Source organism: Xenopus tropicalis, chromosome 5 (genome assembly GCF_000004195.4).
Source record: "Xenopus tropicalis strain Nigerian chromosome 5, UCB_Xtro_10.0, whole genome shotgun sequence".
Classification (NCBI taxonomy): Eukaryota; Metazoa; Chordata; class Amphibia; order Anura; family Pipidae; genus Xenopus; species Xenopus tropicalis.
This window is the reverse complement of record NC_030681.2, coordinates 65,468,893-65,495,805: the sequence shown is the minus strand read 5'-3', so window position 1 is coordinate 65,495,805 and position 26,913 is coordinate 65,468,893. Positions and strand designations below refer to the sequence as shown.

General features: G+C 39.8%; 1 protein-coding gene across 2 annotated transcripts in view; it reads right to left on the bottom strand.

Moving 5' to 3' along the window:
* Positions 1 to 417: 417 nt before the first annotated feature.
* The window catches only part of pkib (protein kinase (cAMP-dependent, catalytic) inhibitor beta), an 88,385-nt gene continuing 61,889 nt past the window's right edge, over positions 418 to 26,913 (bottom strand). For both annotated transcript variants that reach the window (XM_012963688.3, XM_012963689.3), the window contains exons 2-3: positions 2,539 to 2,710; positions 418 to 1,506 (exon numbers count right to left, since the gene is read on the bottom strand). In XM_012963688.3, the coding sequence (XP_012819142.1) occupies positions 1,439 to 1,506; positions 2,539 to 2,695 (225 nt within the window). In that variant the 5' untranslated portion in view covers positions 2,696 to 2,710 and the 3' untranslated portion in view covers positions 418 to 1,438. The remainder of the gene's footprint in view (positions 1,507 to 2,538; positions 2,711 to 26,913) is intronic.

Sequence of the window (26,913 nt, the reverse complement as noted above, 5' to 3'; positions counted from 1 at the left end):
ACTATATGGAGTGATGCTATGCTCCAGTGTTTCAAGTATATTTATATGGATTCTAAACCTTAACAGCATGGAAAAACTGATATCTTATTCTAGAATCTTTCTAGGCCACAATTTACTTATGCACCTGTTTATCCATATTATGCAGGTATTTAAATTCAGTTAAGTAATACCGTATGGTCATGTGTTTCACACATGTAGAGCCACTAAAAAGACTGTTTCTTCCAACTGTGTTATAAATTCTTCTTCACCTTGCTTATAAATCAATTCATTTTTTATACCTGTAAGCCAGGGCTGTAATGTTATATCCCCCCTAAAAACAGAGCACATGTACAACAGTGCTGCATTGCAATAGTGCTGAATTTTGCATCAAGGTGCACACATTTAAGTAAATGACCCCTAATGAGTATACAAATGATATAGACAAGTCACCATATCATTTTTTATTTTTCATATCAAACGATTCAGTACACAAACATTGCTACATTGGCTGACATAGTGACACATAAATGCGGTGATCATCTTGTAGATGTTGGCTGCGTCCCAATTAAATGTAGCTCATACAGGCTCTGTTTTCTTTCTTTTTTTTGTAGGCTGTCACACTGGAAAATTAAGACATTAAGGCACTGAAGAACTTGGTTCCCTTTACATATTTTCCCCTTCGGAGACAAACAATAACTCTTAGGAGTAATATCAGAAGGTGACCCAATTCCTGCAGTGATTTCTAGCACTATAGCAACTGGAAATCCTTGCTAGACTGCAGACAAGACAACATACTTCTAGCACGGATAAACGCACTTCTCCATCACTTGCTAAAGTACAACTGCAGTAGCCTAATGCAGCCCCTGGGTACTATAAGCTGTGCTACCTTTAGGCCAAGGATATACAAAATGTAGCCCAAAAATTATGTTGAAGAACTATAAATCCCAGGATCCCAAAGGCTGAGTGGTGGTACTGGATCAATAATATCTGTAGGGCCACAAGTTTAACATCCCTGATCCTGACATCATCTGACCTCTCACTATCAGAAAAGTCTGAGGGGGGTTGTAATGCAGCAAAAACTGGAGAGACACAGCAGGTTCCCTATCAGTGAGCATTGTAACAAAATGTAGTAGCTAGTCAGTGCTTCTAAACAACCACCTCATTTTGGTAAAGCAATAAACTTGTATATGTTATATCCATCTTTTTCATGTTTATGATTATAACAGAACCAGTACTATAAAATAGAGCTTACTTAACATTCTTTGTCATTGAGTTGCTCCTTATCTTGTGTAATTTTACCCTACCTCAAGCTAGAGTAGAAAATGGATTTTGGTCCCAACCTTACTAATTGTGTTGCATAGTCCATACACAGCACTGCAGTTATAATCCAGTCTCATAGTATCTGGAAGCATCTTCATGCTCCAAACCTCAATGTGTGTATTTTTCCTGCTTAAAACTTTCAGGTCTCCTCAGATTTTTCTTGGTTCTCTGGTGGTGCCTCTGCTGAAGCTTCTTCTCCACCTCCATCTAGGGTAGGAAAAAACTGCATAAGACCAAGGGCCAAGGGGGTGTTAGCACACTGGTTTAGCTTGCATTCATAAACCCATTAGTTTAGGGGCATAAAGACTGACTGCCTACATGGGTGTGTGATGGTTGTCCTTTGGTCACTGTTAAGGTGGCCATACACACACCGATATTATCGTACGAAACCTCGTTTCGTACGATAATCGGTGCGTGTATGGCATGTCGGCGAGTCGACCGATATCGCAGGAAGCTGCCGATATCGGACGACTCGCCGATCGGACAAGTTTGAAAATTTTGATCGGGCGCCATAGAAGGCGCCTGACCAAAATTCTCCCTTCAGAGCTGAATCGGCAGAAGGAGGTAGAAATCCTATTGTTTCTACCTCCTTACCTGCCGATTCAGCCCTGAATGGTGTGTGGCGGATCTTACGATGTTTCGTGCGACCGATGGTCGTACGAAACATCGTCAGATCGCCACGTGTATGGCCACCTTTAGTGTCTGCTTAATATGTTATTAAGTACTGATTGGGCCTTAGAGTGATAAGGGTATGTGATCAAATTGCTAGTTTTTATTCTACCAGATCAACCAGACTTGAGTGTTTGCAGGGCAAACATTCTACTTGTTAGGTGACCAGGCCAAACAAGTACATCTAACTATGTAAGGCTTCTGAAGGGACAAGAATACTAGAAGCTCAGTGGAGCAGGCTTTAAAAATGCACTATACATGGTGCTACATAAAAAACCCCTTTTTCTTCGTTTATAGATGACAATTGGCAAAAAATAACCCATAACTGACCATGACAATCTGCTGCTTTTGTGTAATGTTTGTGTTTTTTGTTTTGTTTTTTTATGAGACCAAGACCAAGTTTATGTAAAGGTTGAAAGGAAAATTCAATATAAAATCACTGCCATCAGCCTTTTCTGCTGTTTAACTGTAAACTCTACAGTTGTATGTTTTTAGGGGGTGGTGTGCAAGGCCTTTTCTTTCCATGCAATATATTGCATTTGCATTTTTATTAAAGTAAATGCTTGGTACCTTCAGATAAAGAGAGCTCTGCTAATTTCTTTGGGAGGTCCGAGGTCTCTCCTCCAGCTGGGGAACCCAATATATCCGGTAAGGCATTTCGGCGACCAGCTCTTCCTGATGCTGCAAAATCTGTTACCCCAGATTCCACATCAGTCATTTCTGGCATCTGTCTTCATAGCATCTGTAGGTGGGCAAATATAAAGTACATGTTATCATTTTTATCTGTATCCTTTATGTGTATTCTGGGATTTTATTAAGAATGTTGGGTATAAATGCTTTTTAAATTGGTTACTCTGATTCTAGGTATGAGTCCAGATATTCAGCTTGGACTAATGTCCAGGTTAAATTGTCAGCTCTTTTGATTATTTTGTTTGATGATTTTCTTCTGCAGAAGTTTACAGGGATTTCAGGTCTCAGGCAATATTTCTTAGTACTGCATCTAACAAAAAATAGGTCAAAATGTACAGAATGAAGCTAAATTGAAAACCAGTCAAAAATTTAATTATGTTTGGTATTACTGATTATATTAAGGGAATTAAGAGAAACTGTTGTGTGTGTGTTTGTGTATGTTTTACAAGGAAATAGGTTAAAGAGGAAAACAGAATAGATATATGGAGAGACCAGAAGGCAATGAGGGAGAATCAAAGTGCAGAAGGGAAGCTGAGAGCAAAGGAGAGAGCATGAAGTGTAGAGAAATTTAAGAATATAAAGGAAGTAGGAATAAGAGTAGACAGTATAATAAAAGTGGCAGTAGAAGTTAAGAGCAGAAGGTGAATGAACAGGAAAAACAAGAGAAAAGTATGTCATATTGCATATTGGCACTGGGTACATAAGGGAAGAGCAAGGAATGGAGATTTGCAAAACATTTGTCAAAAATTGTTATGGGGGGCTGATTTGGTAATTGCAATTAATTATTATGTAGCAATATATAAATATATATGTTACTTACATATATGGGTTCATGTTTACATATTATTAATATTTCAGTATGCATATCTTGTTCAGATGTCTTTTTTCTACTGATGATATTTGATTTTATAATATAGGCACTTAAAGTTTTAATTTTTTTGTCATGGTTTTCTTTATGGTAACTGTGCTTCTGATGATGCTGCATTAGGCCACAAAGCACATTAAGCAGATTATTTAGTAAAATAGTAACATAGTAACATATGGATAGCAGAAATCTCATGGAATTCCTATATTTAAAAAGGGAATACGGTCTCAGTCTGGCAATTACAGGCCAGTAAGTTTGACATCAGTGATGGGCAAGCACGGCTTTAGGAAGGGCAGGTCATGTTAGACAAATCTGAATGCTTTTTATGATGAGGTTAGTAAGAAGCTGGACAGTGGGGTTGCAGTAGATGTGATCTATTTGGATTTTGCCAAAGCATTTGACACTATGCCCCACATGACTGATTTCTGAGAGATACTGAGTAGAAATAATCTGCTTAATGCGCTTTATGGCCTACTGCAGCATGATCAGAAGCTTGAATGAGCTTGATTGGGTTGGATCAGGGGCATGGCCATGCATCCACAGATCAGATAAGGTTTTTTATATACTGGGCCTGTTTTCTCAGGTAGTGAGAGAAATTCATGCCTGATAAGGAAGGCTAAGGTTTAATCTGTCATATGAATACTGTAGTGTTGCTGCCTCATCACTTCTATACCAGACACATTTAAAATCCTCATGGTTACCTAATAAGCAGTTCTCCATGCATTTCTGCTTTTTAATTAACCATTAACATTTGCTTAAAGATGTCTAACTGTAGAGACTAAGCCCATGCAAACAAAAAAAATTGCAGAATTATTTTCCTGCATTTCATATTCCACAGTACTACATAATAAATATTAAAACACAGGAGACGGGATTTTAATGCAGACTTTCTAGAAAGCCTAATTGTTATACTTAAAGGGGTTGTTCAGCTTCAAATCTTATTAAACACCAAACAATGCTCTCAGCATGTCAGAAAATCCATTTACCATAAAAAAGTAAAAAGGCCACTGTAAAAGATACTTTTTATATCTGTTAAATCAGTCGCTCATCTGCCTCTCTGATCAGGAGTGGCCTATTTTGAACCTGACACACTGAGAACTTCCTATATACTTACATCATAAAACCCAGGCTTTGCCCTTACCTTTTTCTATTGGACCATTTCATTGGCTGCTTGTGTACCTAACCAGTTGCACAAATTGAAAGGTCATTGGCTAATTTCTTCCTTGCAAAGACATTGTTAAAGAGAATTAGCATATCACATATCTAACATACTGTTAAGCTGGCCATACACGTGGCGATCTGACGATGTTTCGTGCGACCAACATAGATATATGTTAGATTTGCTGCACTCTGTCACAGGCACAAGAAGCAGTGTTGGACTGACAGGAGACACAGTCAATAGGAGTTAAGTCTGCTGCCAGTACTATGTGTGACATCATATAAGGAAATAAAAAAGCAACTGTAGTATTTATAGTCACTTATAACAACTCCCCGTCCCCCTCCCCAGCACAGGGTCTGTGCAGAAGTGAAGGATCAGCAGAGGGATGATCCTATGGTTGCCACCTTTGCCGGCTTTCTTAGCCAATTGACGATCAATGTTACTGAGTCCTGCCCAGAATTCCTAATCTGGTCAGCCCTTCCTAAAACCGGGCTGTCCAGGTAGGTGGCAACCCTAGATGATCCTGAGGTGAATATCTCTTCAGCTGCACGTTTTTTTTGTTAACTATGTATATGGCAAAGATTGTTCTATTTTTGTGAACTGTTAGATTTGTGAATGTTGTACAAAGGTGAACAAACCATTTAAAGAACTGTGTGTAAAAAATAGATTTTTAATAACCATCCAATTTTCAATGAATAAAGAATAATTTCTTAGTGAATCTCAAAACTATAGCTATTTAATAGAGGATAACACTGTTTAAAATGCTCAAAATATTCTCATTTTATGACTGAAAAAGCCAATGTATGTTAATCTCAGAGAAAGATATGAAGAGAAGTGGAAGGGTGAATGGGAAGGATAAAATGAACTAGATGCACTTGTCTAAATCTATCAGCCCAAGAGTCATCTACGTTATGCATTCTATGACTCCTTCTGTAACCTTGAGAGCTGCTCAGCTTTCGCTCATAAGAAAATTATTTTTGTCCTGGTTCCCTAATGCATTATTCAATAATATTCAGTTCTTTATTTTTATTTATAATTTATGTGTTATAATTTACATTTTTCAATCACCTAATCAGATCTCATTGTCTCATCACCCAGTTTAGATACTGTAGTGCTTATACTTGATTGCCACTGAATTGTTCCTCTAGCAGTTTAGCTTCTAGAAAAGCATATAGAGAGGGTGGCATTTTTTATTCTTCTTTTGGGGTTTTTTATTTATGCACTAAAGAATAGAAGTCATTAATCTTGTTTTCAGTTGAGGGGTACCTGGACCATATTTTGGACATCAAAGATGGCCTCGAGCCAAAAAAATCAGAAACCTGATGTACTATCAGGGAGAAAGGTTTATTAACACGAAGGGGCAGATTTATGAAGCTTGAGCCTTCGGCCAAAAAGCCTGTTCAGGGAAAACTTGCAGAAATTGCAAAGCTAGACCCTATTGTGCTTGTGTATAGCCACAGACCACTAAATCTAGATTTCTGCTAATTTTCTAAATACTGACTCATATTTCATGTAGATATTTAAATCACAACATTGTAATCCTTGTGTGTGTTATTTAAACCAAATAAAATAAATCTGCAATATAAAATTATTAAAAATGTCTACCATTTTTAAATTAGAAGCCTTCATATTTTGCATCTTATCCTTACATTAGGTCTGATGTGGAAAAAAAGCAGGGGACTGTTCTGCACCGGACTTGAAAAAACCAAAAGCAGGGACTGTCCTATCAGATTAAAAAAAAACACAAGACTTTGTTTACTGGAGCCTCACTAGTGAAACATGAGCAGAAAATGAATCACGCCCACAGAGCTCCAGTTAGCTGTGCTTTAATCCTGATTTAACTGCTTTTTTTAGAACAACATCTCTAATAGTGCTTTCCCATCTTAGAGCTATATATAAAATCAGTTAAGATTTTGGCTGATTTTAACATTATTATTTCAAAATACATTTGCAGTCACACAAGTTTGGTGCAGTTAGGTGCAGGGAAAATCCCATTCATTGAAAATGATGGGAAAAAATGCTGCAGTGTGTGTAAACAAACATGACATCACACTACCATTTAGTATATAACTTGTGTTTGTATTATTTTTACCAAAGTGCATAACTTTACACTTGTCAACACTGAACCTCATTTTCCATTTTGCTGCCCAGTTCTCCAATTTTGTCAAATCGTTCTACAATGTTTTAAAGAGATTCCATTTTCCTTCTGTGTTGAACCCCACGAAAAGCCTTTCCCAGTTGATACATTGCAAAGGTGCCCTTATACTGGTAAAATTTAGTGTTTTGGTTACTCCCTTATAGAGCTGTCTCTGTAATATTATCTCAAAGGAGAAAGGAGACTATGTTATGATCACTGGTTCCCAAATGCTCACCCAGCATATTTACAAACCTACTAGCTTTTTCTGACTTGGCCACCCCATTACTCAAGTCAATGTCTGGATAATTAAAGTCCCCCATAATAACAACTTGACCCAGTTGTGAAGCCTCTTCCATTTGCAATAGTAGCTGGGCCTCATCCTTCTCACTTATACAAGGTGGTTTATATCATTTAGCCCTGCTGAAATCTCTACCCAAAGGGATTCCACATTGTCACTAGCACTAGGTAGACAGCAAACTGTTCGGTTGTAGCGATCCGGATGACAGATTATCAGCCCCATATAGAACTGCCAAATCAGAGTTCACTCTCCTATCTTCTTCACACAATCTGGCATATCTGCAGGGATGCACAAACCCCTGAGCAGCCTCAATTTTCCTTTTGCCCACATAAGACTTCTCATTGTCACCCACAGCTTACTACCTCATCAACCTTCCATCATCTCCTCCCCCCAAACTATCTGACCCTGCTAGCTCCTGCTTAGTGAGCAAGAGACTCCTCTCAAGACTGTCTTGACCACATATGACAAGTTTAATAATCAAAGTTATAACACTTCAAGCTCCCTCCATAGTTAAAACACTAAGCAACGCCTCTATATATTACAAACTGAGAACATAAACTATTTTTAGCCAAATAATCACTGATATCTTGAAATAGCAAAACAGGGGAGCACTCACCAGATGGGTTGAACTGCAACTAGGTGCTCCGTGCTGCAACGTCTCAGACAACGCCCCCGATCCAGGCAGAACTGGATAAATTGTAGACAGAGCACAGGAACATCCTTCCATAAAATATCACTTTTATTCAAAAATTAAAACCATCACGGAGTTAGGCACCCACAGCTTTACGCATTTCATGGCTTCTCGCCACTTCACCAGAAGCTAAACAATAGACATATTGGGAACTGTATGGAGCCTATCCCTTTATCAGATGATCAAGATTCGAATGGATTCGATCAAGCTGAAGTAAATGTTATTAATCTATCATCGCATACTTTGACTTCGGATGAATTGAGCTTGCTTACCCGGGGGCTAAATTACATACCTGATGCACATTGTGATCCTTTTACAACCATTCTAGACCTTAATAGGTTTGTCCGTCTGATAACTTTACATAGACATTACTCAGAGAGACACATAGAAGGTACATGGTATTTGGATTTGGATCACATGTGTTTGATTTTCGTGATGAATGTACATTACAGGTTTACAGGATCTACAAGAGGAGGGTTCAAATGTGGACCCAGGTAATATTTCGGTAGTCCATTCTGGTCTTAAAGGACCTGCCACACTGGTTGTCCAGAGGTTAATAGTAAGGCTGCAGTATCCCCTTAATCACTTAGATTGCCTTCTCCTCCTGTAACCCACTCGCCCACTCAGGAATTTGCTTTGGCTGTTGGCTTGTGGGCATGCTCAGTTGTTCTAAACTCAGATTACTAAACACTCCCCACAGTCTAGCAGCCAGTGAAGAGATGGCATTGCTGGTTCCCATAGAAACTCTAGATGTCTGCTTCAGTTTTTTTCTCCTGAGCTCAGCTTTACCATTACAGTGCTCAAACAGAGCAGAACTTTATCAGAGACAGTTGTACCTGTGTGAGCCTGTATTCTTGATGAAATGTATGCTGAATAAGGGTCTGTGTGTGTGTGTATGCTGTTAGCAGATTTAAATGTAACTGATTATGTATCAGAGGGAAAATGGCCACCGGGTGAAAGCTGCTATTTGCTTTAGGAAACTGTGATGGTGCTGGCAAACGGAGGGGATATATGCAGTACAAATAATGCTATTTGGGTGGGGGAGGGACTTGCCCAACTGATATACATTGTAGGCAAATGTAGGCTTTACATGTCCTTTAAGAAAAAATCTTATTATTATCCTATTCAATCTAGAAGTCATTATATTAATATGTTCCAAAAATTGGTCCAACGGGGTATTGCTACTTTAGCCAATAGGTGGAGCCAAGAATCAAGGAAATTTGTATATAACAATTTGACGGTTGGGGAATGTCATGCCCTTAAGTCCCTGAGTAAAAATAAGGATGTGTTTATTAAGGCTGTGGATAAGGGGGGGCTCAGTGGTAGTGCTAGATGCGAGTACATATGAGAAGGAGATAATGCGACAATTGCTAGATACAGACGCTTATACTCCCCTATCAGAAGATCCCACAAAGGTTTTTCAGAGACAATTGGGTGATCTCCTGTTGGAGGGCTATGCAATGGGTATTTTAGATAAAAAGGAATATGAATATCTATATTGTACTCATCCGATTATTCCCATTTTCCAAATCCTTCCAAAAGTCCACAAGTCATTGGATGATGTTAAAGGCCGCCCGATAGTAGATGGAATTGGGGGCTTGAATGAGGGCCTTTCACGTTATGTGGATAGACTATTAATACCTTTAGTTCTGCAACTACCAACTTTTTTGCAGGACACAACGATGTGTGTTAATAAGTTAGCAGACTTGGAATGGAAGCCCACATATAGGTGGTTCACGATGGACGTTACTGCCGTATATTCATCTATAGACCATGGGGTGGGTTTACAGTCCATACAGTATTGGTTGGATCGAGGTGACCATTTTTCTATTAGTCAGATTGAATTCATTATGTAGTCCATTATGTTTCTGTTATATACAAATTATTTTCTTTTTGATGGTCACTTCTATCTCCAAAGACGTGGAGCCGTGATGGGTGCTTCCTTCGCTCCCACCTACGCCAACCTTTTTATGGGTTGGTGGGAGAGACTCCACGTCCGCTTTTATCGCTATATTGAAGATTATATTGGAGTTTGGGATGGTGATGAACCATCCTTACAGTCTTTTGTAAATTATTGCAATGAAGCGGTGGAGGGTATTAAATTTACCTATGAGACAGATAAGGTGAGGATCCCATTCCTGGATGTAGTTTTTAGTGTAAATAACAACATGATACAGACGGATCTTTTTTGTAAGCCAATCATGCGTAACACTCCTACATGCTGATAGTGGGCATCCTGTTACGTGTTTGAGGGGTATCCCAGTGGGACAATTTTTGCGTCTTAGACGTATATGCTCATCCTGGGATGCGTTTCAAAACCAATATGCAATTGTGGGACAGATTTACACAACAAAACTATTATACTCAAACTATTAAAAGGGCATATGATAGAGCCGTGGCCACTAGTAGATCTGATCTGTTGAATCAGAAACCTAAGGCTGATGCCACATGTGGCGTTTTTACGCTGCGTTTTTTCTCAGCCTAAAAACGCCGCACAAGCCACACAGCCCGACTATGGCGTTTTTCAGCCTAGTACTGGTGACGTAGCAAATCCCGTTTCCATGGTGCTAATAGTGCGAAATAGTAAAAAACACTGCGTATTTCAGCTAGGTCTGGCATCTGCCTTTGTGTATACATAGGAATAGCTTGCTTTGCAAATACTGGCGTATTTCAGCCAACGCTTGAAAAATCTGTGCTAAAGCGTTTTCTAGCGTATTTCTGCATTGTGTGGTTTGCTTCAAGTCTTTTCAAGTTATTTCTATGGATGATGATATCACGCATTTTTCAGCCGCTGAGAGAATTAGAAAATACGCAGCGTAAAAATGCCACGTGTGGCATCACCCTAAGGATTCAGGGTGCGAACAGGGAATAAAATCTAGACCCAGGTTCTGCACAACATACAGGAGAGGAGTGTTCGATATACAGAGGAGTATTCGGAAGCACTGGGGAGTGCTATTACAAGATCCTGTTTTGGGTAGTACCCTTGATAAAAATCCCCAATTTGTTTTCAGGAGAGAAAGGAACATAGCCTTCTGGGTTTCTAGGAGTCTGTATTCCTCTGGTATTAATGAACAAGGATCGACATGGCTGCAATATAAGGGCACTTTCAGATGTGGTAAAAACAGGTGTAAGGCCTGCAATGTGATTAAGGTGTCAGATAATTTTACCTGTACTTACACAGGTCACAGTTTTAACATTCCTCAATATTTTAATTGCCAATCTAAGGGTATAGTTTACCTGGCAACTTGTGAATGCGGAGCCCAGTATGTGGGTAAGACCATTCGGAGAGCAGGAACTAGGTTCCTTGAACACTTGGCAGCAATAGATAGGAAGGATTTGAAATCTACTGTTGCCAAACATGTCGTTGAAAAGCATGCGGCAGAGGGACGGTGATGTTTCAGGTCATTGATAAACCAAAGTGGAATATAAGGAGGGGTGATCTGGACACTAAATTGTTACAGGGAGAGGTATATAGGATATATCATTTGAAGTCTGTGGAACAGTATGGTGGTTTAACCTTTTTAGTGCCATAGGACGTAGATTCTACGTCCTAGGTACCAAGGGACCAAAGTGCCATAGAACGTAGAATCTACGTCCTACAGCACTAATGGGTTTACAAGCGCTGCGCTCGCTTTTAAAGCAGCGCAGCGCTTGTAAAGCCTGCACAACCCCCTAGGCAACGAGCAAGAGAGGACATACTCACCGATCCGGGTCCCCCAGCGCCGCCGATCCGGGTCCTCAGCCAATGACAGCAGTGGACACGCATTGATGACGTGTCCACTGCTGTCCCTTTAATTGTCGCCGCCCCCGCCGTCGCCTCTTCACTCTGCTGCCACGTGAGACTGCTGGAGCCCCCCTGCTGCCTTCCTGCTGCCTTCCTGCCAGATTGGTCGCCCTGATCGCCTGCCTGCATTGTGTAAGCTGAACTACAACTCTCTAACCACTGTTTATTTTGCTTATTTCTATCTCAACTGTCTAAAATTTTTTTTTTTTTTTTTTTTCCATTTCTTCTTCTATCTTTGTCATTATTACACTTTTACACACATACACACTTATTTACAACTTTCCCAAGCACACACAGACACTTACACACACACTTACACTTTTTTTTTTTTTTTTCTTTCTTTCTTTTCTTTTCTTTCTTTCTTTGCTTTCTCTGGCAGTCTTTTTTTTTTACTAAAACTTTATTTCTGATCTTGCTCTATAATTATCTGATTTATTTGGTTGCATTTTAGTGTTTTTTTTGCATTTTAATAATTGATTTCTGTTTTTGAATTATTCTATTGCACTGTAACTTTTGTATTGCTATTGGGTGCTGAATTTGCAGTGACATTGGTGGATCCAGGGCTCTGACCACCGATTTCATTGCAATAATTGTTCTTCTGTTGGTTTTTATTTGAATTTACTGATTTTATGGTGTTTTATCTTTGCATTGTTCTTTATTGTGTATTTAGTGCCCCAAAAAGGTTGCTTTTGCAGTGACATTGGTGGATCCAGGGCTCTGACCACCGATTTCATTGCAATTATTGTTCTTTGATTGCTTTTAGTGGTTTTATTCCATTTTAACTTCATTTGATTTCAGTTGTTCTAGAAAGGTCCAGAGGTGCTAAGATTGTTCTGGTAGTTTCTATTGCCAAGGGTTAGGCTGATGCCACACATGGCGTAGGGCTGATTTTTTCAGCAAGTGGAAAAACGCTTGCCGAAAATTCAGCCCTACGCCTGCTACTTGTGCCTGCACCCGAATGAATGGAATACGCTCGGGTGCAGGCACATGTAGCCGATATACGCATGAAAACGCGAGACTTTGCATTCTCACGCGTTTTCATGCGTATATCGGCTACATGTGCCTGCACCCGAGCGTATTCCATTCATTCGGGTGCAGGCAAAAAAAAAAGGGGTGCATAGAGTGCAGCCCCAATATTATGCATTTTCAGGTTTGGCGGCCATGTACTTATGTGCACCCATACATATGGGGTATCGTTTTATTCAGGGGAACTTGCAGATTTATGGTTAGTAAGTTTTTGGTAGTTGCCATGGAGATTTTGGGGAGAAATCTAGGTTTGTATCTGGTTTTTCCTTGATTTCTGACCAAAGCGTGACTTCTGCAAGGGACTGCGGCCACAATTTTCCATGTAGAAAGAGAAGAGTGGTGTCTTTGAATAGCTGAAGCTGTGCACTTTTCATAAATATATAGTTTGCGGGGGTTATTTCACAGGTAGGGGGGTGTTTAGACTAAATAACTGCAGGTAGAGCACATAGAGCACAGACCCCCCTTATGCATTGCCCCTGTTTGGGGGCATTTGGTGGCCACGTTTTTATGTGCACCCATACATATGGGGTATCGTTTTATTCAGGGGAACTTGCAAATTGAGGTTTAGTAAGTTTTTGGTAGTTGCCATGGAGATTTTGGGGAGAAATCTAGGTTTGTATCTGGTTTTTCCTTGATTTCTGACCAAAATCTAGGTTTGTATCTGGTTTTTCCTTGATTTCTGACCAAAGCGCTGACTTCTGCAAGGGACAGCGGCAACAATTTTCCATGTAGAAAGAGAAGAGTGGTGTCTCTGAATAGCTGAAGGTGTGCACTTTTCGTAAATATATAGATTGTGGGGGTTATTTCACAGGTAGGGGGGGTTAACACTGAAAAACTGCAGGTAGTGCACATAGAGCGCAGCCCCCAAAATTTCAACTGAAATTGCCCTTATGCATTGCCCCAGTTTTGGGGCATTTGGTGGCCACGTCTTTATGTGCACCCATACATATGGGGTATCGTTTTATTCAGGGGAACTTGCAAATTGAGGTTTAGTAAGTTTTTGGTAGTTGCCATGGAGATTTTGGGGAGAAATCTAGGTTTTTTATCTGGTTTTTCCTTGATTTCTGACCAATGCGCTGACTTCTGCAAGGGACTGCGGCCACAATTTTCCATGTAGAAAGAGAAGAGTGGTGTCTCTGAATAGCTGAAGGTGTGCACTTTTCGTAAATATATAGATTGTGGGGGTTATTTCACAGGTAGGGGTGGTTAACACTGAAAAACTGCAGGTAGAGCAAAGCCCCCCCTTATGCATTGCCCCTGTTTGGGGGCATTTGGTGGCCACGTCTTTATGTGCACCCATACATATGGGGTATCGTTTTATTCAGGGGAACTTGCAAATTGAGGTTTAGTAAGTTTTTGGTAGTTGCCATGGAGATTTTGGGGAGAAATCTAGGTTTTTTTATCTGGTTTTTCCTTGATTTCTGACCAAAATCTAGGTTTGTATCTGGTTTTTCCTTGATTTCTGACCAAAGCGCTGACTTCTGCAAGGGACTGCGGCCACAATTTTCCATGTAGAAAGAGAAGAGTGGTGTCTCTGAATAGCTGAAGGTGTGCACTTTTTGGAAATATATAGTTTGCGGGGGTTATTTCATAGGTATGGGGGTGTTTAGACTAAATAACTGCAGGTAGAGCAAAGCCCCCCGTTATGCATTGCCCCTGTTAGGGGGCATTTGGTGGCCACGTCTTTATGTGCAACCATACATATGGGGTATCGTTTTATTCAGGGGAACTTGCAAATTGAGGTTTAGTAAGTTTTTGGTAGTTGCCATGGAGATTTTGGGGAGAAATCTAGGTTTTTTATCTGGTTTTTCCTTGATTTCTGACCAAAATCTAGGTTTGTATCTGGTTTTTCCTTGATTTCTGACCAAAGCGCTGACTTCTGCAAGGGACAGCGGCAACAATTTTCCATGTAGAAAGAGAAGAGTGGTGTCTCTGAATAGCTGAAGGTGTGCACTTTTCGTAAATATATAGATTGTGGGGGTTATTTCACAGGTAGGGGGGGTTAACACTGAAAAACTGCAGGTAGTGCACATAGAGCGCAGCCCCCAAAATTTCAACTGAAATTGCCCTTATGCATTGCCCCAGTTTTGGGGCATTTGGTGGCCACGTCTTTATGTGCACCCATACATATGGGGTATCGTTTTATTCAGGGGAACTTGCAAATTGAGGTTTAGTAAGTTTTTGGTAGTTGCCATGGAGATTTTGGGGAGAAATCTAGGTTTGTATCTGGTTTTTCCTTGATTTCTGACCAATGCGCTGACTTCTGCAAGGGACTGCGGCCACAATTTTCCATGTAGAAAGAGAAGAGTGGTGTCTCTGAATAGCTGAAGGTGTGCACTTTTCGTAAATATATAGATTGTGGGGGTTATTTCACAGGTAGGGGTGGTTAACACTGAAAAACTGCAGGTAGAGCAAAGCCCCCCCTTATGCATTGCCCCTGTTTGGGGGCATTTGGTGGCCACGTCTTTATGTGCACCCATACATATGGGGTATCGTTTTATTCAGGGGAACTTGCAAATTGAGGTTTAGTAAGTTTTTGGTAGTTGCCATGGAGATTTTGGGGAGAAATCTAGGTTTTTTTATCTGGTTTTTCCTTGATTTCTGACCAAAATCTAGGTTTGTATCTGGTTTTTCCTTGATTTCTGACCAAAGCGCTGACTTCTGCAAGGGACTGCGGCCACAATTTTCCATGTAGAAAGAGAAGAGTGGTGTCTCTGAATAGCTGAAGGTGTGCACTTTTTGGAAATATATAGTTTGCGGGGGTTATTTCATAGGTATGGGGGTGTTTAGACTAAATAACTGCAGGTAGAGCAAAGCCCCCCGTTATGCATTGCCCCTGTTAGGGGGCATTTGGTGGCCACGTCTTTATGTGCAACCATACATATGGGGTATCGTTTTATTCAGGGGAACTTGCAAATTGAGGTTTAGTAAGTTTTTGGTAGTTGCCATGGAGATTTTGGGGAGAAATCTAGGTTTTTTATCTGGTTTTTCCTTGATTTCTGACCAAAATCTAGGTTTGTATCTGGTTTTTCCTTGATTTCTGACCAAAGCACTGACTTCTGCAAGGGACTGCGGCCACAATTTTCCATGTAGAAAGAGAAGAGTGGTGTCTCTGAATAGCTGAAGGTGTGCACTTTTCGTAAATATATAGATTGTGGGGGTTATTTCACAGGTAGGGGGGGTTAACACTGAAAAACTGCAGGTAGTGCACATAGAGCGCAGCCCCCAAAATTTCAACTGAAATTGCCCTTATGCATTGCCCCTGTTTTGGGGCATTTGGTGGCCACGTCTTTATGTGCACCCATACATATGGGGTATCGTTTTATTCAGGGGAACTTGCAGATTAATGGTTAGTAAGTTTTTGGTAGTTGCCATGGAGATTTTGGGGAGAAATCTAGGTTTGTATCTGGTTTTTCCTTGATTTCTGACCAAAGCGCTGACTTCTGCAAGGGACTGTGGCCACAATTTTCCATGTAGAAAGAGAAGAGTGGTGTCTCTGAATAGCTGAAGGTGTGCACTTTTCATAAATATATAGTTTGCGGGGGTTATTTCACAGGTATGGGGGTGTTTAGACTAAATAACTGCAGGTAGAGCACATAGAGCACAGCCCCCCCCTTATGCATTGCCCCTGTTTGGGGGCATTTGGTGGACACGTCTTTATGTGCACCCATACATATGGGGTATCGTTTTATTCAGGGGAACTTGCAAATTGAGGTTTAGTAAGTTTTTGGTAGTTGCCATGGAGATTTTGGGGAGAAATCTAGGTTTTTTATCTGGTTTTTCCTTGATTTCTGACCAAAATCTAGGTTTGTATCTGGTTTTTCCTTAATTTCTGACCAAAGCACTGACTTCTGCAAGGGACTGCGGCCACAATTTTCCATGTAGAAAGAGAAGAGTGGTGTCTCTGAATAGCTGAAGTTGTCTTTTTTTAATCAATATACAGTTTATATGGTTTTTTTCACAGGTAAGGGGAAAATTTGTCTGAAAAGCTTTGAGATGTGCACATAAATTGCAGCCCCATTATTATGCATTGCCCCTGTTTTGGGGCATTTGGTGGCCACGTCTTTATGTGTACCCATACATATGGGGTATCGTTTTATTCAGGGGAACTTGCAGATTGATGTTTAGTAAGTTTTTGGTAGTTGCCATGGAGATTTTGGGGAGAAATCTAGGTTTGTATCTGGTTTTTCCTTGATTTCTGACCGATGCGCTTACTTCTGCAAGGGACTGCGGCCACAATTTTCCATGTAGAAAGAGGAGAGTGGTGTCTCTGAATAGCTGAAGGTGTGCACTTTTTGGAAATATATAGTTTGCGGGGGTTATTTTACAGGTAGGGGGGGTTAACACTGAAAAACTGCAGGAAGTGCACATAGAGCGCAGCCCCCAAAATTTCAACTGAAATTGCCCTTATGCATTGCCCCTGTTTTGGGGCATTTGGTGGCCACGTCTTTATGTGTACCCATACATATGGGGTATCGTTTTATTCAGGGGAACTTGCAGATTGATGTTTAGTAAGTTTTTGGTAGTTGCCATGGAGATTTTGGGGAGAAATCTAGGTTTGTGTCTGTTTTTTCCTTGATTTCTGACCAATGCGCTGACTTCTGCAAGGGACTGCGGCCACAATTTTCCATGTAGAAAGAGGAGAGTGGTGTCTCTGAATAGCTGAAGGTGTGCACTTTTCAGAAATATATAGTTTGTGGGGGTTATTTTACAGGTAGGGGGGGTTAACACTGAAAAACTGCAGGAAGTGCACATAGAGCGCAGCCCCCAAAATTTCAACTGAAATTGCCCTTATGCATTGCCCCTGTTTTGGGGCATTTGGTGGCCACCTCTTTATGTGTACCCATACATATGGGGTATCGTTTTATTCAGGGGAACTTGCAGATTGATGTTTAGTAAGTTTTTGGTAGTTGCCATGGAGATTTTGGGGAGAAATCTAGGTTTGTATCTGGTTTTTCCTTGATTTCTGACCGATGCGCTTACTTCTGCAAGGGACTGCGGCCACAATTTTCCATGTAGAAAGAGGAGAGTGGTGTCTCTGAATAGCTGAAGGTGTGCACTTTTTGGAAATATATAGTTTGCGGGGGTTATTTTACAGGTAGGGGGGGTTAACACTGAAAAACTGCAGGAAGTGCACATAGAGCGCAGCCCCCAAAATTTCAACTGAAATTGCCCTTATGCATTGCCCCTGTTTTGGGGCATTTGGTGGCCACGTCTTTATGTGTACCCATACATATGGGGTATCGTTTTATTCAGGGGAACTTGCAGATTGATGTTTAGTAAGTTTTTGGTAGTTGCCATGGAGATTTTGGGGAGAAATCTAGGTTTGTGTCTGTTTTTTCCTTGATTTCTGACCAATGCGCTGACTTCTGCAAGGGACTGCGGCCACAATTTTCCATGTAGAAAGAGGAGAGTGGTGTCTCTGAATAGCTGAAGGTGTGCACTTTTCAGAAATATATAGTTTGTGGGGGTTATTTTACAGGTAGGGGGGGTTAACACTGAAAAACTGCAGGAAGTGCACATAGAGCGCAGCCCCCAAAATTTCAACTGAAATTGCCCTTATGCATTGCCCCTGTTTTGGGGCATTTGGTGGCCACCTCTTTATGTGTACCCATACATATGGGGTATCGTTTTATTCAGGGGAACTTGCAGATTGATGTTTAGTAAGTTTTTGGTAGTTGCCATGGAGATTTTGGGGAGAAATCTAGGTTTGTATCTGGTTTTTCCTTGATTTCTGACCAATGCGCTGACTTCTGCAAGGGACTGCGGCCACAATTTTCCATGTAGAAAGAGGAGAGTGGTGTCTCTGAATAGCTGAAGGTGTACACTTTTCAGAAATATATAGTTTGTGGGGGTTATTTTACAGGTAGGGGGGGTTAACACTGAAAAACTGCAGGAAGTGCACATAGAGCGCAGCCCCCAAAATTTCAACTGAAATTGCCCTTATGCATTGCCCCTGTTTTGGGGCATTTGGTGGCCACGTCTTTATGTGTACCCATACATATGGGGTATTGTTTTATTCAGGGGAACTTGCAGATTGATGTTTAGTAAGTTTTTGGTAGTTGCCATGGAGATTTTGGGGAGAAATCTAGGTTTGTGTCTGTTTTTTCCTTGATTTCTGACCAATGCGCTGACTTCTGCAAGGGACTGCGGCCACAATTTTCCATGTAGAAAGAGGAGAGTGGTGTCTCTGAATAGCTGAAGGTGTGCACTTTTCAGAAATATATAGTTTGTGGGGGTTATTTTACAGGTAGGGGGGGTTAACACTGAAAAACTGCAGGAAGTGCACATAGAGCGCAGCCCCCAAAATTTCAACTGAAATTGCCCTTATGCATTGCCCCTGTTTTGGGGCATTTGGTGGCCACGTCTTTATGTGTACCCATACATATGGGGTATCGTTTTATTCAGGGGAACTTGCAGATTGATGTTTAGTAAGTTTTTGGTAGTTGCCATGGAGATTTTGGGGAGAAATCTAGGTTTGTGTCTGTTTTTTCCTTGATTTCTGACCAATGCGCTGACTTCTGCAAGGGACTGCGGCCACAATTTTCCATGTAGAAAGAGGAGAGTGGTGTCTCTGAATAGCTGAAGGTGTGCACTTTTCAGAAATATATAGTTTGTGGGGGTTATTTTACAGGTAGGGGGGGTTAACACTGAAAAACTGCAGGAAGTGCACATAGAGCGCAGCCCCCAAAATTTCAACTGAAATTGCCCTTATGCATTGCCCCTGTTTTGGGGCATTTGGTGGCCACCTCTTTATGTGTACCCATACATATGGGGTATCGTTTTATTCAGGGGAACTTGCAGATTGATGTTTAGTAAGTTTTTGGTAGTTGCCATGGAGATTTTGGGGAGAAATCTAGGTTTTTTATCAGTTTTTTCCTCGATTTCTGACCAAAGCGCTGACTTCTGCAAGGGACTGCGGCCACAATTTTCTATGTAGAAAGAGAAGAGTGGTGTCTCTGAATAGCTGAAGGTGTGCACTTTTCAGAAATATATAGTTTGTGGGGGTTATTTCACAAGTAGGGGGGGTTAACACTGAAAAACTGCAGGTAGTGCACAAAGAGCACAGCACCCACATTTTTAGCTGTAATTGCCCTTGTGCATTGCCCCTGCTTTGGAGTGTTTGGTGCCCATGTCTTTATGTGCACCCATACATATGGGGCATCATTTTATTCAGTAGAAATTTGTCTTTCAAATTTGCCTTTGTTAGAAAATTTTTATGAGATTTTTTTTTTGTCAAATCCACATTTGATCATGCGTCCAAGTTTACGTTTTAGAAAAAAAAAAAAATGTCAAAAAAACTTCCAAATTTCACAATGCACTGACAAAAGGTATTTGGCTTTTGAGTGAAAACTACATTGCACCTAGAAACCTGAAGGTCTGTAGTTTCTAAAGATACCAAACATGAGGGGATATTTTAGGTTTACATATAAGTTATGCTGCATCAACTGTTACAAGCGCTTTTCCGCTTTGTTCTGGTGTGATATTGTACAAAGTATTTCTTTCGTTTGGGGGTTACTTCTGGACAGGAACTGTGGGGTACCACCACATATTTGGTATCGTTGGACTTGGGAGTATCAGGGCTTTTACAAACAACAAAAAAAAGTGTGTAAAATTAACTTTTCTATGGAAAAAAAACTCAAAATATACAGAAATTTTTCATAATTTTATTTTTTTTTTACATAATTCACCCAAAATACACATCATATCTCCAGAAAAGTTATAAAATTTGGTATGTATGTCGAAGCCCAATTAGTGACGAAAAAAACGATATATAATTTCCCTAGTTTCATGGAGGTTTTCCTACCAAAAAACATTGTTAAAGCGAATGAGTACAAAATGCTTAAAAAACGTCTGGCACTGGGGGGAACCGAAATGACGAATTCGGCTGGCACTTAAAGGGTTAAATAGGGAATGGGAGATTTCATGCTTTTGTTAAAGGGAGCAGGACGTGTAATGACTGATATAAATTAAATTTGCAGTGTGGGCCATGGTAAAATAAAATTGAATAAAATATATTGGAATATACTTACATAAAATATACTATAATGATAACATCATAAGAGAGCTAATGGCCTGTAATAAATACATTAAATGTATGCAACTGATAGTGTACCTCAACAAAATATTTCTGACCAAAACTAAATAATGGGAATAGACATTGTTCTGTATGGTTTATTGTGACAGGTACCACCGGTTTAGCTTCATGTTTGAGATTGTTTTGCAATTATTTAGATGGTGTAATATATGAACACATGTGTAATGTATAAATGGAGTCTAATGTATAAATCATATTATATGGAGATTAATACTGAGTTTGGGCTTCTTGAGATAATGGATGTACATTGAATAATATTTTTTTTTTGTATTGTTTTTAAAGGGATCAATTGGGGTTTATATAGGGTTAACTTACATAGAGGGTTTGGGCTGGGGGTGTGTATTTAAATGCAATTGTGTCATGACACCTGTGTAGCTTGTGATGAAGTGGCGAGAAGCCATGAAACGCGCAAAGCTGTGGGTGCCTAACTCAGTGATGGTTTTAATCGTTGAATAAAAGTGATATTTTATGGAAGGATGTTCCTGTGCTACGTCTACAATTTATCTAAATCACTGATATCTTGCTGTGCAATTGTTCAATGTTAAAAAGCAGTTACATATTAATCAACAAAAAATGTACAGGGAAGAGTGCCAAATGCTTGAAAACCTGTCCCAAGAGATTAAGTACAGGTTGGAAGCTATGTACTTAGTAAACATGGAAGAACAAAATACAGCTATATTTTTATATGTGATGCACAATAGTTAATAAGTGAACTTACTGAATCGTAAATGCACTACTGCCCTCCTCTGTAGGCTTCCTTCAGACCGATAAACATAAACCATCTATGAGGCAAAGTGTTTGTCGATGATCATGTCAGTTACTGAGTTACTGACAGCTCGCTTACAACTTAACCCTTTGAGTTACCATGCACCATAAAACCTATTTCACCTGCATACAAATGACCATAGTTTAGAAGCCATAGATTTTTAAAAATTCAAATAAACTAATTTCCACTAATGTCTGACATTTACTGAAAACTACACCAGTCACACCAAAACTTTTACTTAACTACTTTTTCAAATCCTCTTTCTTTCTTGTTTCACATCAGTGTGCATTCTGCCCGGACACACTGACATCACTTTGGCACCAAATTCAAACATTAATAGCACGTTTTTGCTTGTTTTCATTGCCCAATCTGGCTCTGAGTATCCATATCTTAGCTAAGCCTTGTTCCACTGGTTTTTGACTCTTTGCCTACCTACCCTTGACCCTTTGCCTGACTCTGATATTGCCTCTGCCTGAACCCTTTTGTACCACGTTTCTGTATCAACCTTGGAAGTGTATAGAATCCCTGCCTTCCCTGCAGCAGAAAGCCCGGGGCCCCAAAAGGTGTCAGTGAAAACTGGGGTAGCCAGGGCTTTTTTATTTTACATAAGAGGGCCAACATGGAGGCCTATCAGGCTGCTGCGGGTTCTCTGGAAAGTGTACTAGAAGCACTCCTTAAGAGACTCGAGCTGCAGTAGACTCAGCAAGCCAATCTGTCCCAGATTCTTCAGCTGTTTTCCTCTCGCCTGAATACGCTTCAATGCACTTATTCTGGTGCTGCTCCATTGCCTCCTCTCCCACTCCGGTTATTCCTGCTGTTGTGGCACAGTCTTCAGAACAAAAAATTCCTACACCTATACATTATGTAGATGGTCCTGGGGTATGTCAGGGATTCCTGAACCGGTGCTTATTCCACACCAGTTATTAAACTTTCAGTAAACCCCCAAAGTGACAGTGTTACTACAGCATAATTCTTCCATCAAAGCTGGATCTTGATCATTGGGACATTTCCAGAATGAAATCAACTGAATTTATCTGGAGCTGAAACAACTCTCAACACAATATCACAAGCCCTTGATGAATGCGTTTTCAGATACAAAACCAATTAAGAAGATCTGAAAAATGTTCTAAATAGGAAAAGGATTTTTTTTGTGTTTTAAATACACAGACAGTAAACATCAGGGTAATGCGCAAATAATAAAATACATACAGTATACACATAACAGTACTGAAGAAGCAATTTGGAAGAAAAAATAATTTAACATATAGACAGCAAATAATCCTAACACTAAATCATTTTCAAGTTATATCAAGCGATTACTGTGTTTGTGGATTACTGACTTTCCAGGTAACAGTTTTACTGAGGTCTAATCCCTAGGAAGGATGTGACTACACACCAATACCTGTGTATATAATTTGCAAGAATGTAATTAACATATTTCTTACATGTTATGTTCTGTGAACTCATAATCCTTCCTGAACCTGTTGGACAATCTAGAAACAATTAAAGTGGTGTTGATATTGTCAGTTTCAGCATCATGTTTAAAAACATGGTTCTTGTTTTTAACAAGAAAATCCCAATGTTTGCACATCCCCCAGCTATCCTAATTAGTACCTTGCATTGGAATCACGCTAGAAAGAGGGGCAGTGCGAGGATTTGAAAGCCTGGTTATTATGATGACATTATGACAAAATAGTGACCACTTAAAAACACATTTTTTTTAATAAATGTCTTTGTACGGCCAATTAGTCTCTTGAATTTAGAGGTGAGAATGTAATCAATTTTTATCAAATTTGCTAGAAGCTAGAGTTGCTTGATGTATACAAAATGCTGTGCAAATGATAGAGAATGATTATAAACATGACTGGTGAGTGGATGACTTCTCTCTCATATTAGAGACCCTAACAATGCACATCCATGGCCCAGTGGAGTCCTTGTTTAACAGTTTTTTCAATCTACCCAAAATATATCTGTCTTTACTCCGAAAACAATCACAAAGAACATCTTAGTTGGTCCATAAACACACCTAAAAGCAAGTGATTTTCTCAAGAGTTACCAAGTTGCAGCCAATGTTTACCTGAGTATGGGCACCTTTATTGTACAGTCTACAAGACTTTACAACAAGGCCAAAGGTCTAGACAGGCAGTGGATATTAAGTTACAGTAAAACAGGTATAATGCTAATGCTTAGAGTGCAGTACCGTGGATGTCACACAAAACATTCCATTGGAAGACCACGCAGATATAGGCAATAGCTTAGTAATGATCAGTTTAACCAGAGAAAGTGACTTCAAACAATCAAACCTTATACTAATCTAATTAAAAGAGAAGGAAAGGTAAAGACTTAGTAAGGTGAGTGCTCAGTAACCTAGTAACATAGTAAGTTGGGTTGAAAAAAGACATAACCATAATGCCTATATATAACCTGCCTAACTACTAGTTGATCCAGAGGAAGGCAAAAAACTCCATCTGAAGCCTCTCTAATTTGCCGCAGAGAGTAAAAATTTCCTTCCTGACTCCAAGATGGCAATTGGACCCGTCCCTGGATCAACTTGTACTAAGAGCTATCCCCCATACCCCTGTATTCCCTCACTTGCTAAGAATCCATCCAGCCCCTTCTTAAAGTTATATAATGTATCAGCCAGCACAACTAATTCGGGGAGGGAATTCCACAACTTCACAGCTCTCACAGTAAAAAATCCTTTCCGAATATTTAAACGAAACCTCCCTTCTTCTAAACGGAGTGGGTGCCCATGTCCATTGGAAGGACCTACTGGTAAATAAAACATTAGAAAGGTTATTATATGATCCCCTTATATATTTATACATAGTTATCATGTCACCTCTTAAGCGCCTCTTCTCCAGTGTAAACAGACCCAACTTGGCCAGTCTTTCTTCATAACTGAGACTTTCCATACCCTTTACCAACTTAGTTGCCCTTCTCTGGACCCTCTCTAACTCAATCATGTCCCGTTTGAGCACTGGAGACCAGAACTGGACAGCATATTCTAGATGGGGCCTTACCAGCGCTCTGTAAAGGGGAAGAATAGCCCCCTCCTCCCGTGAATCTATACCCCTTTTAATACAGCTCAAAACCTTGTTAGCCCTTGCAGCTGCTGCCTGGCATTGCTTGCTGCAGCCAAGTTAAAAAGTAAAAAGAAACACCAAATTTTTTTCTACTCTGTATACATGATATTCAGACTTCCTTCTCTCAGAAAAATCCTTCAGGGCACAGCACGAGTCTGCTAAGTTTGCATCTCTTTCCCCCTCCCTTCTGCCCTGTCCCCCTTCCCTCTCTGCTGTAATCTAAGCTGAGAGCTGTTGCCTGCCTGCAGCCTGCTGCCTGGAAGTGAGCAGGCTGCTAAAATGGCTGATGCTACCTTAAACAAACAGATGGAGCTTCAAGAGTTGTTTACTCAGATATGGTAAAGCTTTCTGCAGAATACATATAGTGTTCCAGCTTGCACTATTGTGACTAATCTATTATGAATAAAATGCTTCTCCTTTTTAAGGCAGCACTCCAAGTCCACCAATAAATGTAAAGATTACTAAAGTATTCCAAATATAAAACTCAACTTCTACAACTCAGTTAGAAAATGCCTTCAGTTCTTCATATCAGTTAATTGTAAGATTACATTTCTTGTTCTATGTCCCAAGCTAATTTATAATTGCATAACATAAAACAGTATTTACATTTTTTCTACTCACTATATTTTAGCAACTGCTTAACCCTTTGACATGCAACAAAGCAACACTGATTTTTTAATACAGCCAGTAAATTATGCTGTGAGATTTTATATAATGTCTGAATATAATACATGTAAATTTAAATTTTATATATCAATAGATGATATTGTTTTGATAATGCATAATTTTAAATCTTTGGCATGCTATGTTTGTTCTCCACTAAATCTTCACTGAATCCATTCCACAGAATCAGAAATAGACCCCCCCACCTTCAATTTTTACTTCCAATATAGCACACCTTTGCTATTAAACCTGTCAATTAGGATTTGGTCCAGACAACTATCTAACCTGGACATGATACTCGGAAAAAGTGCTCTTGAGAACCAGCAAATGAGTACACATACTGGAGCTACTGCAAAAATGGCATGCTAAAAAAAAATGGCAAGTCTACTCTAAGGGCCCTGACAGACAAGGAAATTAGTATTCTGGTATTTTAGTCAGACATTTCTTTTGGCGGCCTCATATAGTCAAGGATTGTATTGCTTATGTATGTTCCTGTGAAAGTTGTGCAACATCTAAGACTCCTCAATCCAAGCGACTTGAACTATTATGTCCTCTCCCTTCTCCTAAAAGACCTTGGAGCTCTATTTCTATGGATTTCATCAAGGAACTTGCCTTCTGATTAACACAATACTTGTAGTGGTGGATAGACTTGCTAAAATGGCTCATTTTATTCCTCTTTCCTGGTTACACTCTGCTTCAGTTGCTGCTGATATGTTAATAAAACTGTCAGGCTACACAGTTTGCCTGAAGAAATAATTTCTGACTGAGGAACACAATTCACTTTGGTCACTTAGGTTTTGGTCTTAAAATCTGTAAATCTCTTGGCATCTCTTTGGCTAAATCATCAGCTTACCATCTTCAAACCAATAGTCAGACTGAAAACAAAACAAACTTTAGAACAATACAGTATATACTAACTTTTTCCTCTTATTTGCAAGGTAATTGAGCTTCATTATTTTCACTTGCTAAATCCTCTTACAACAATTCCATTCAATCTACAACTGCTCAATCACCATTGTTCTATAATTCCAAGTTTGCGAGTTCCTGTCTGAACTTTGCCTGATTTAGCCTGAATTTGCCTGTTTGGGGGTTGACACTCTCCAGTGTTCCTTTCCTACTTCCAGCTCCATTTATTTCTCAAAGCTGTGGTGTCATGGTGTATTCATCAGGCAATTCTTGCATTTGAGTTCCACCCTCCTGGTAATTCTTTTCAAATGTAGGCTGGTTTATTATGATTTCAGCAGCATGCTCAGTGGAAACAAAGTGAAAAATATAGAAATGAGTTCTTTAACCAGGAATAGATTACATTTTCCACAAGCTTTTTTTTTCTTCCATTAATGTTTTTTTTTTTTTTTTTTTAAATAAAAAGCTTGTCACCTAGATTTTTTTTATCTTGAATATGCACACTTGCAAAAAAAAATAAAAAGTTGTCCTCCACTGCCCTCTAATGCCTAAAGTGCTTTTGAAGTGGTTCTAACTACCTGACTATTGCCACAGAAAGCTGAAGTCCTGCATGTCTGTGCTACTAAACCACGTGTCAGGCAAATATAGGCTAAAATAATAGTGTGTGGCATCGCCCTTTGGCATACAAAGAATGCAGAGTACTATATATATAGAAAATATTTGCAAGTATTTATACACATATACAAATATATGGATGTTGTTGAAAAGCCTTACACTAA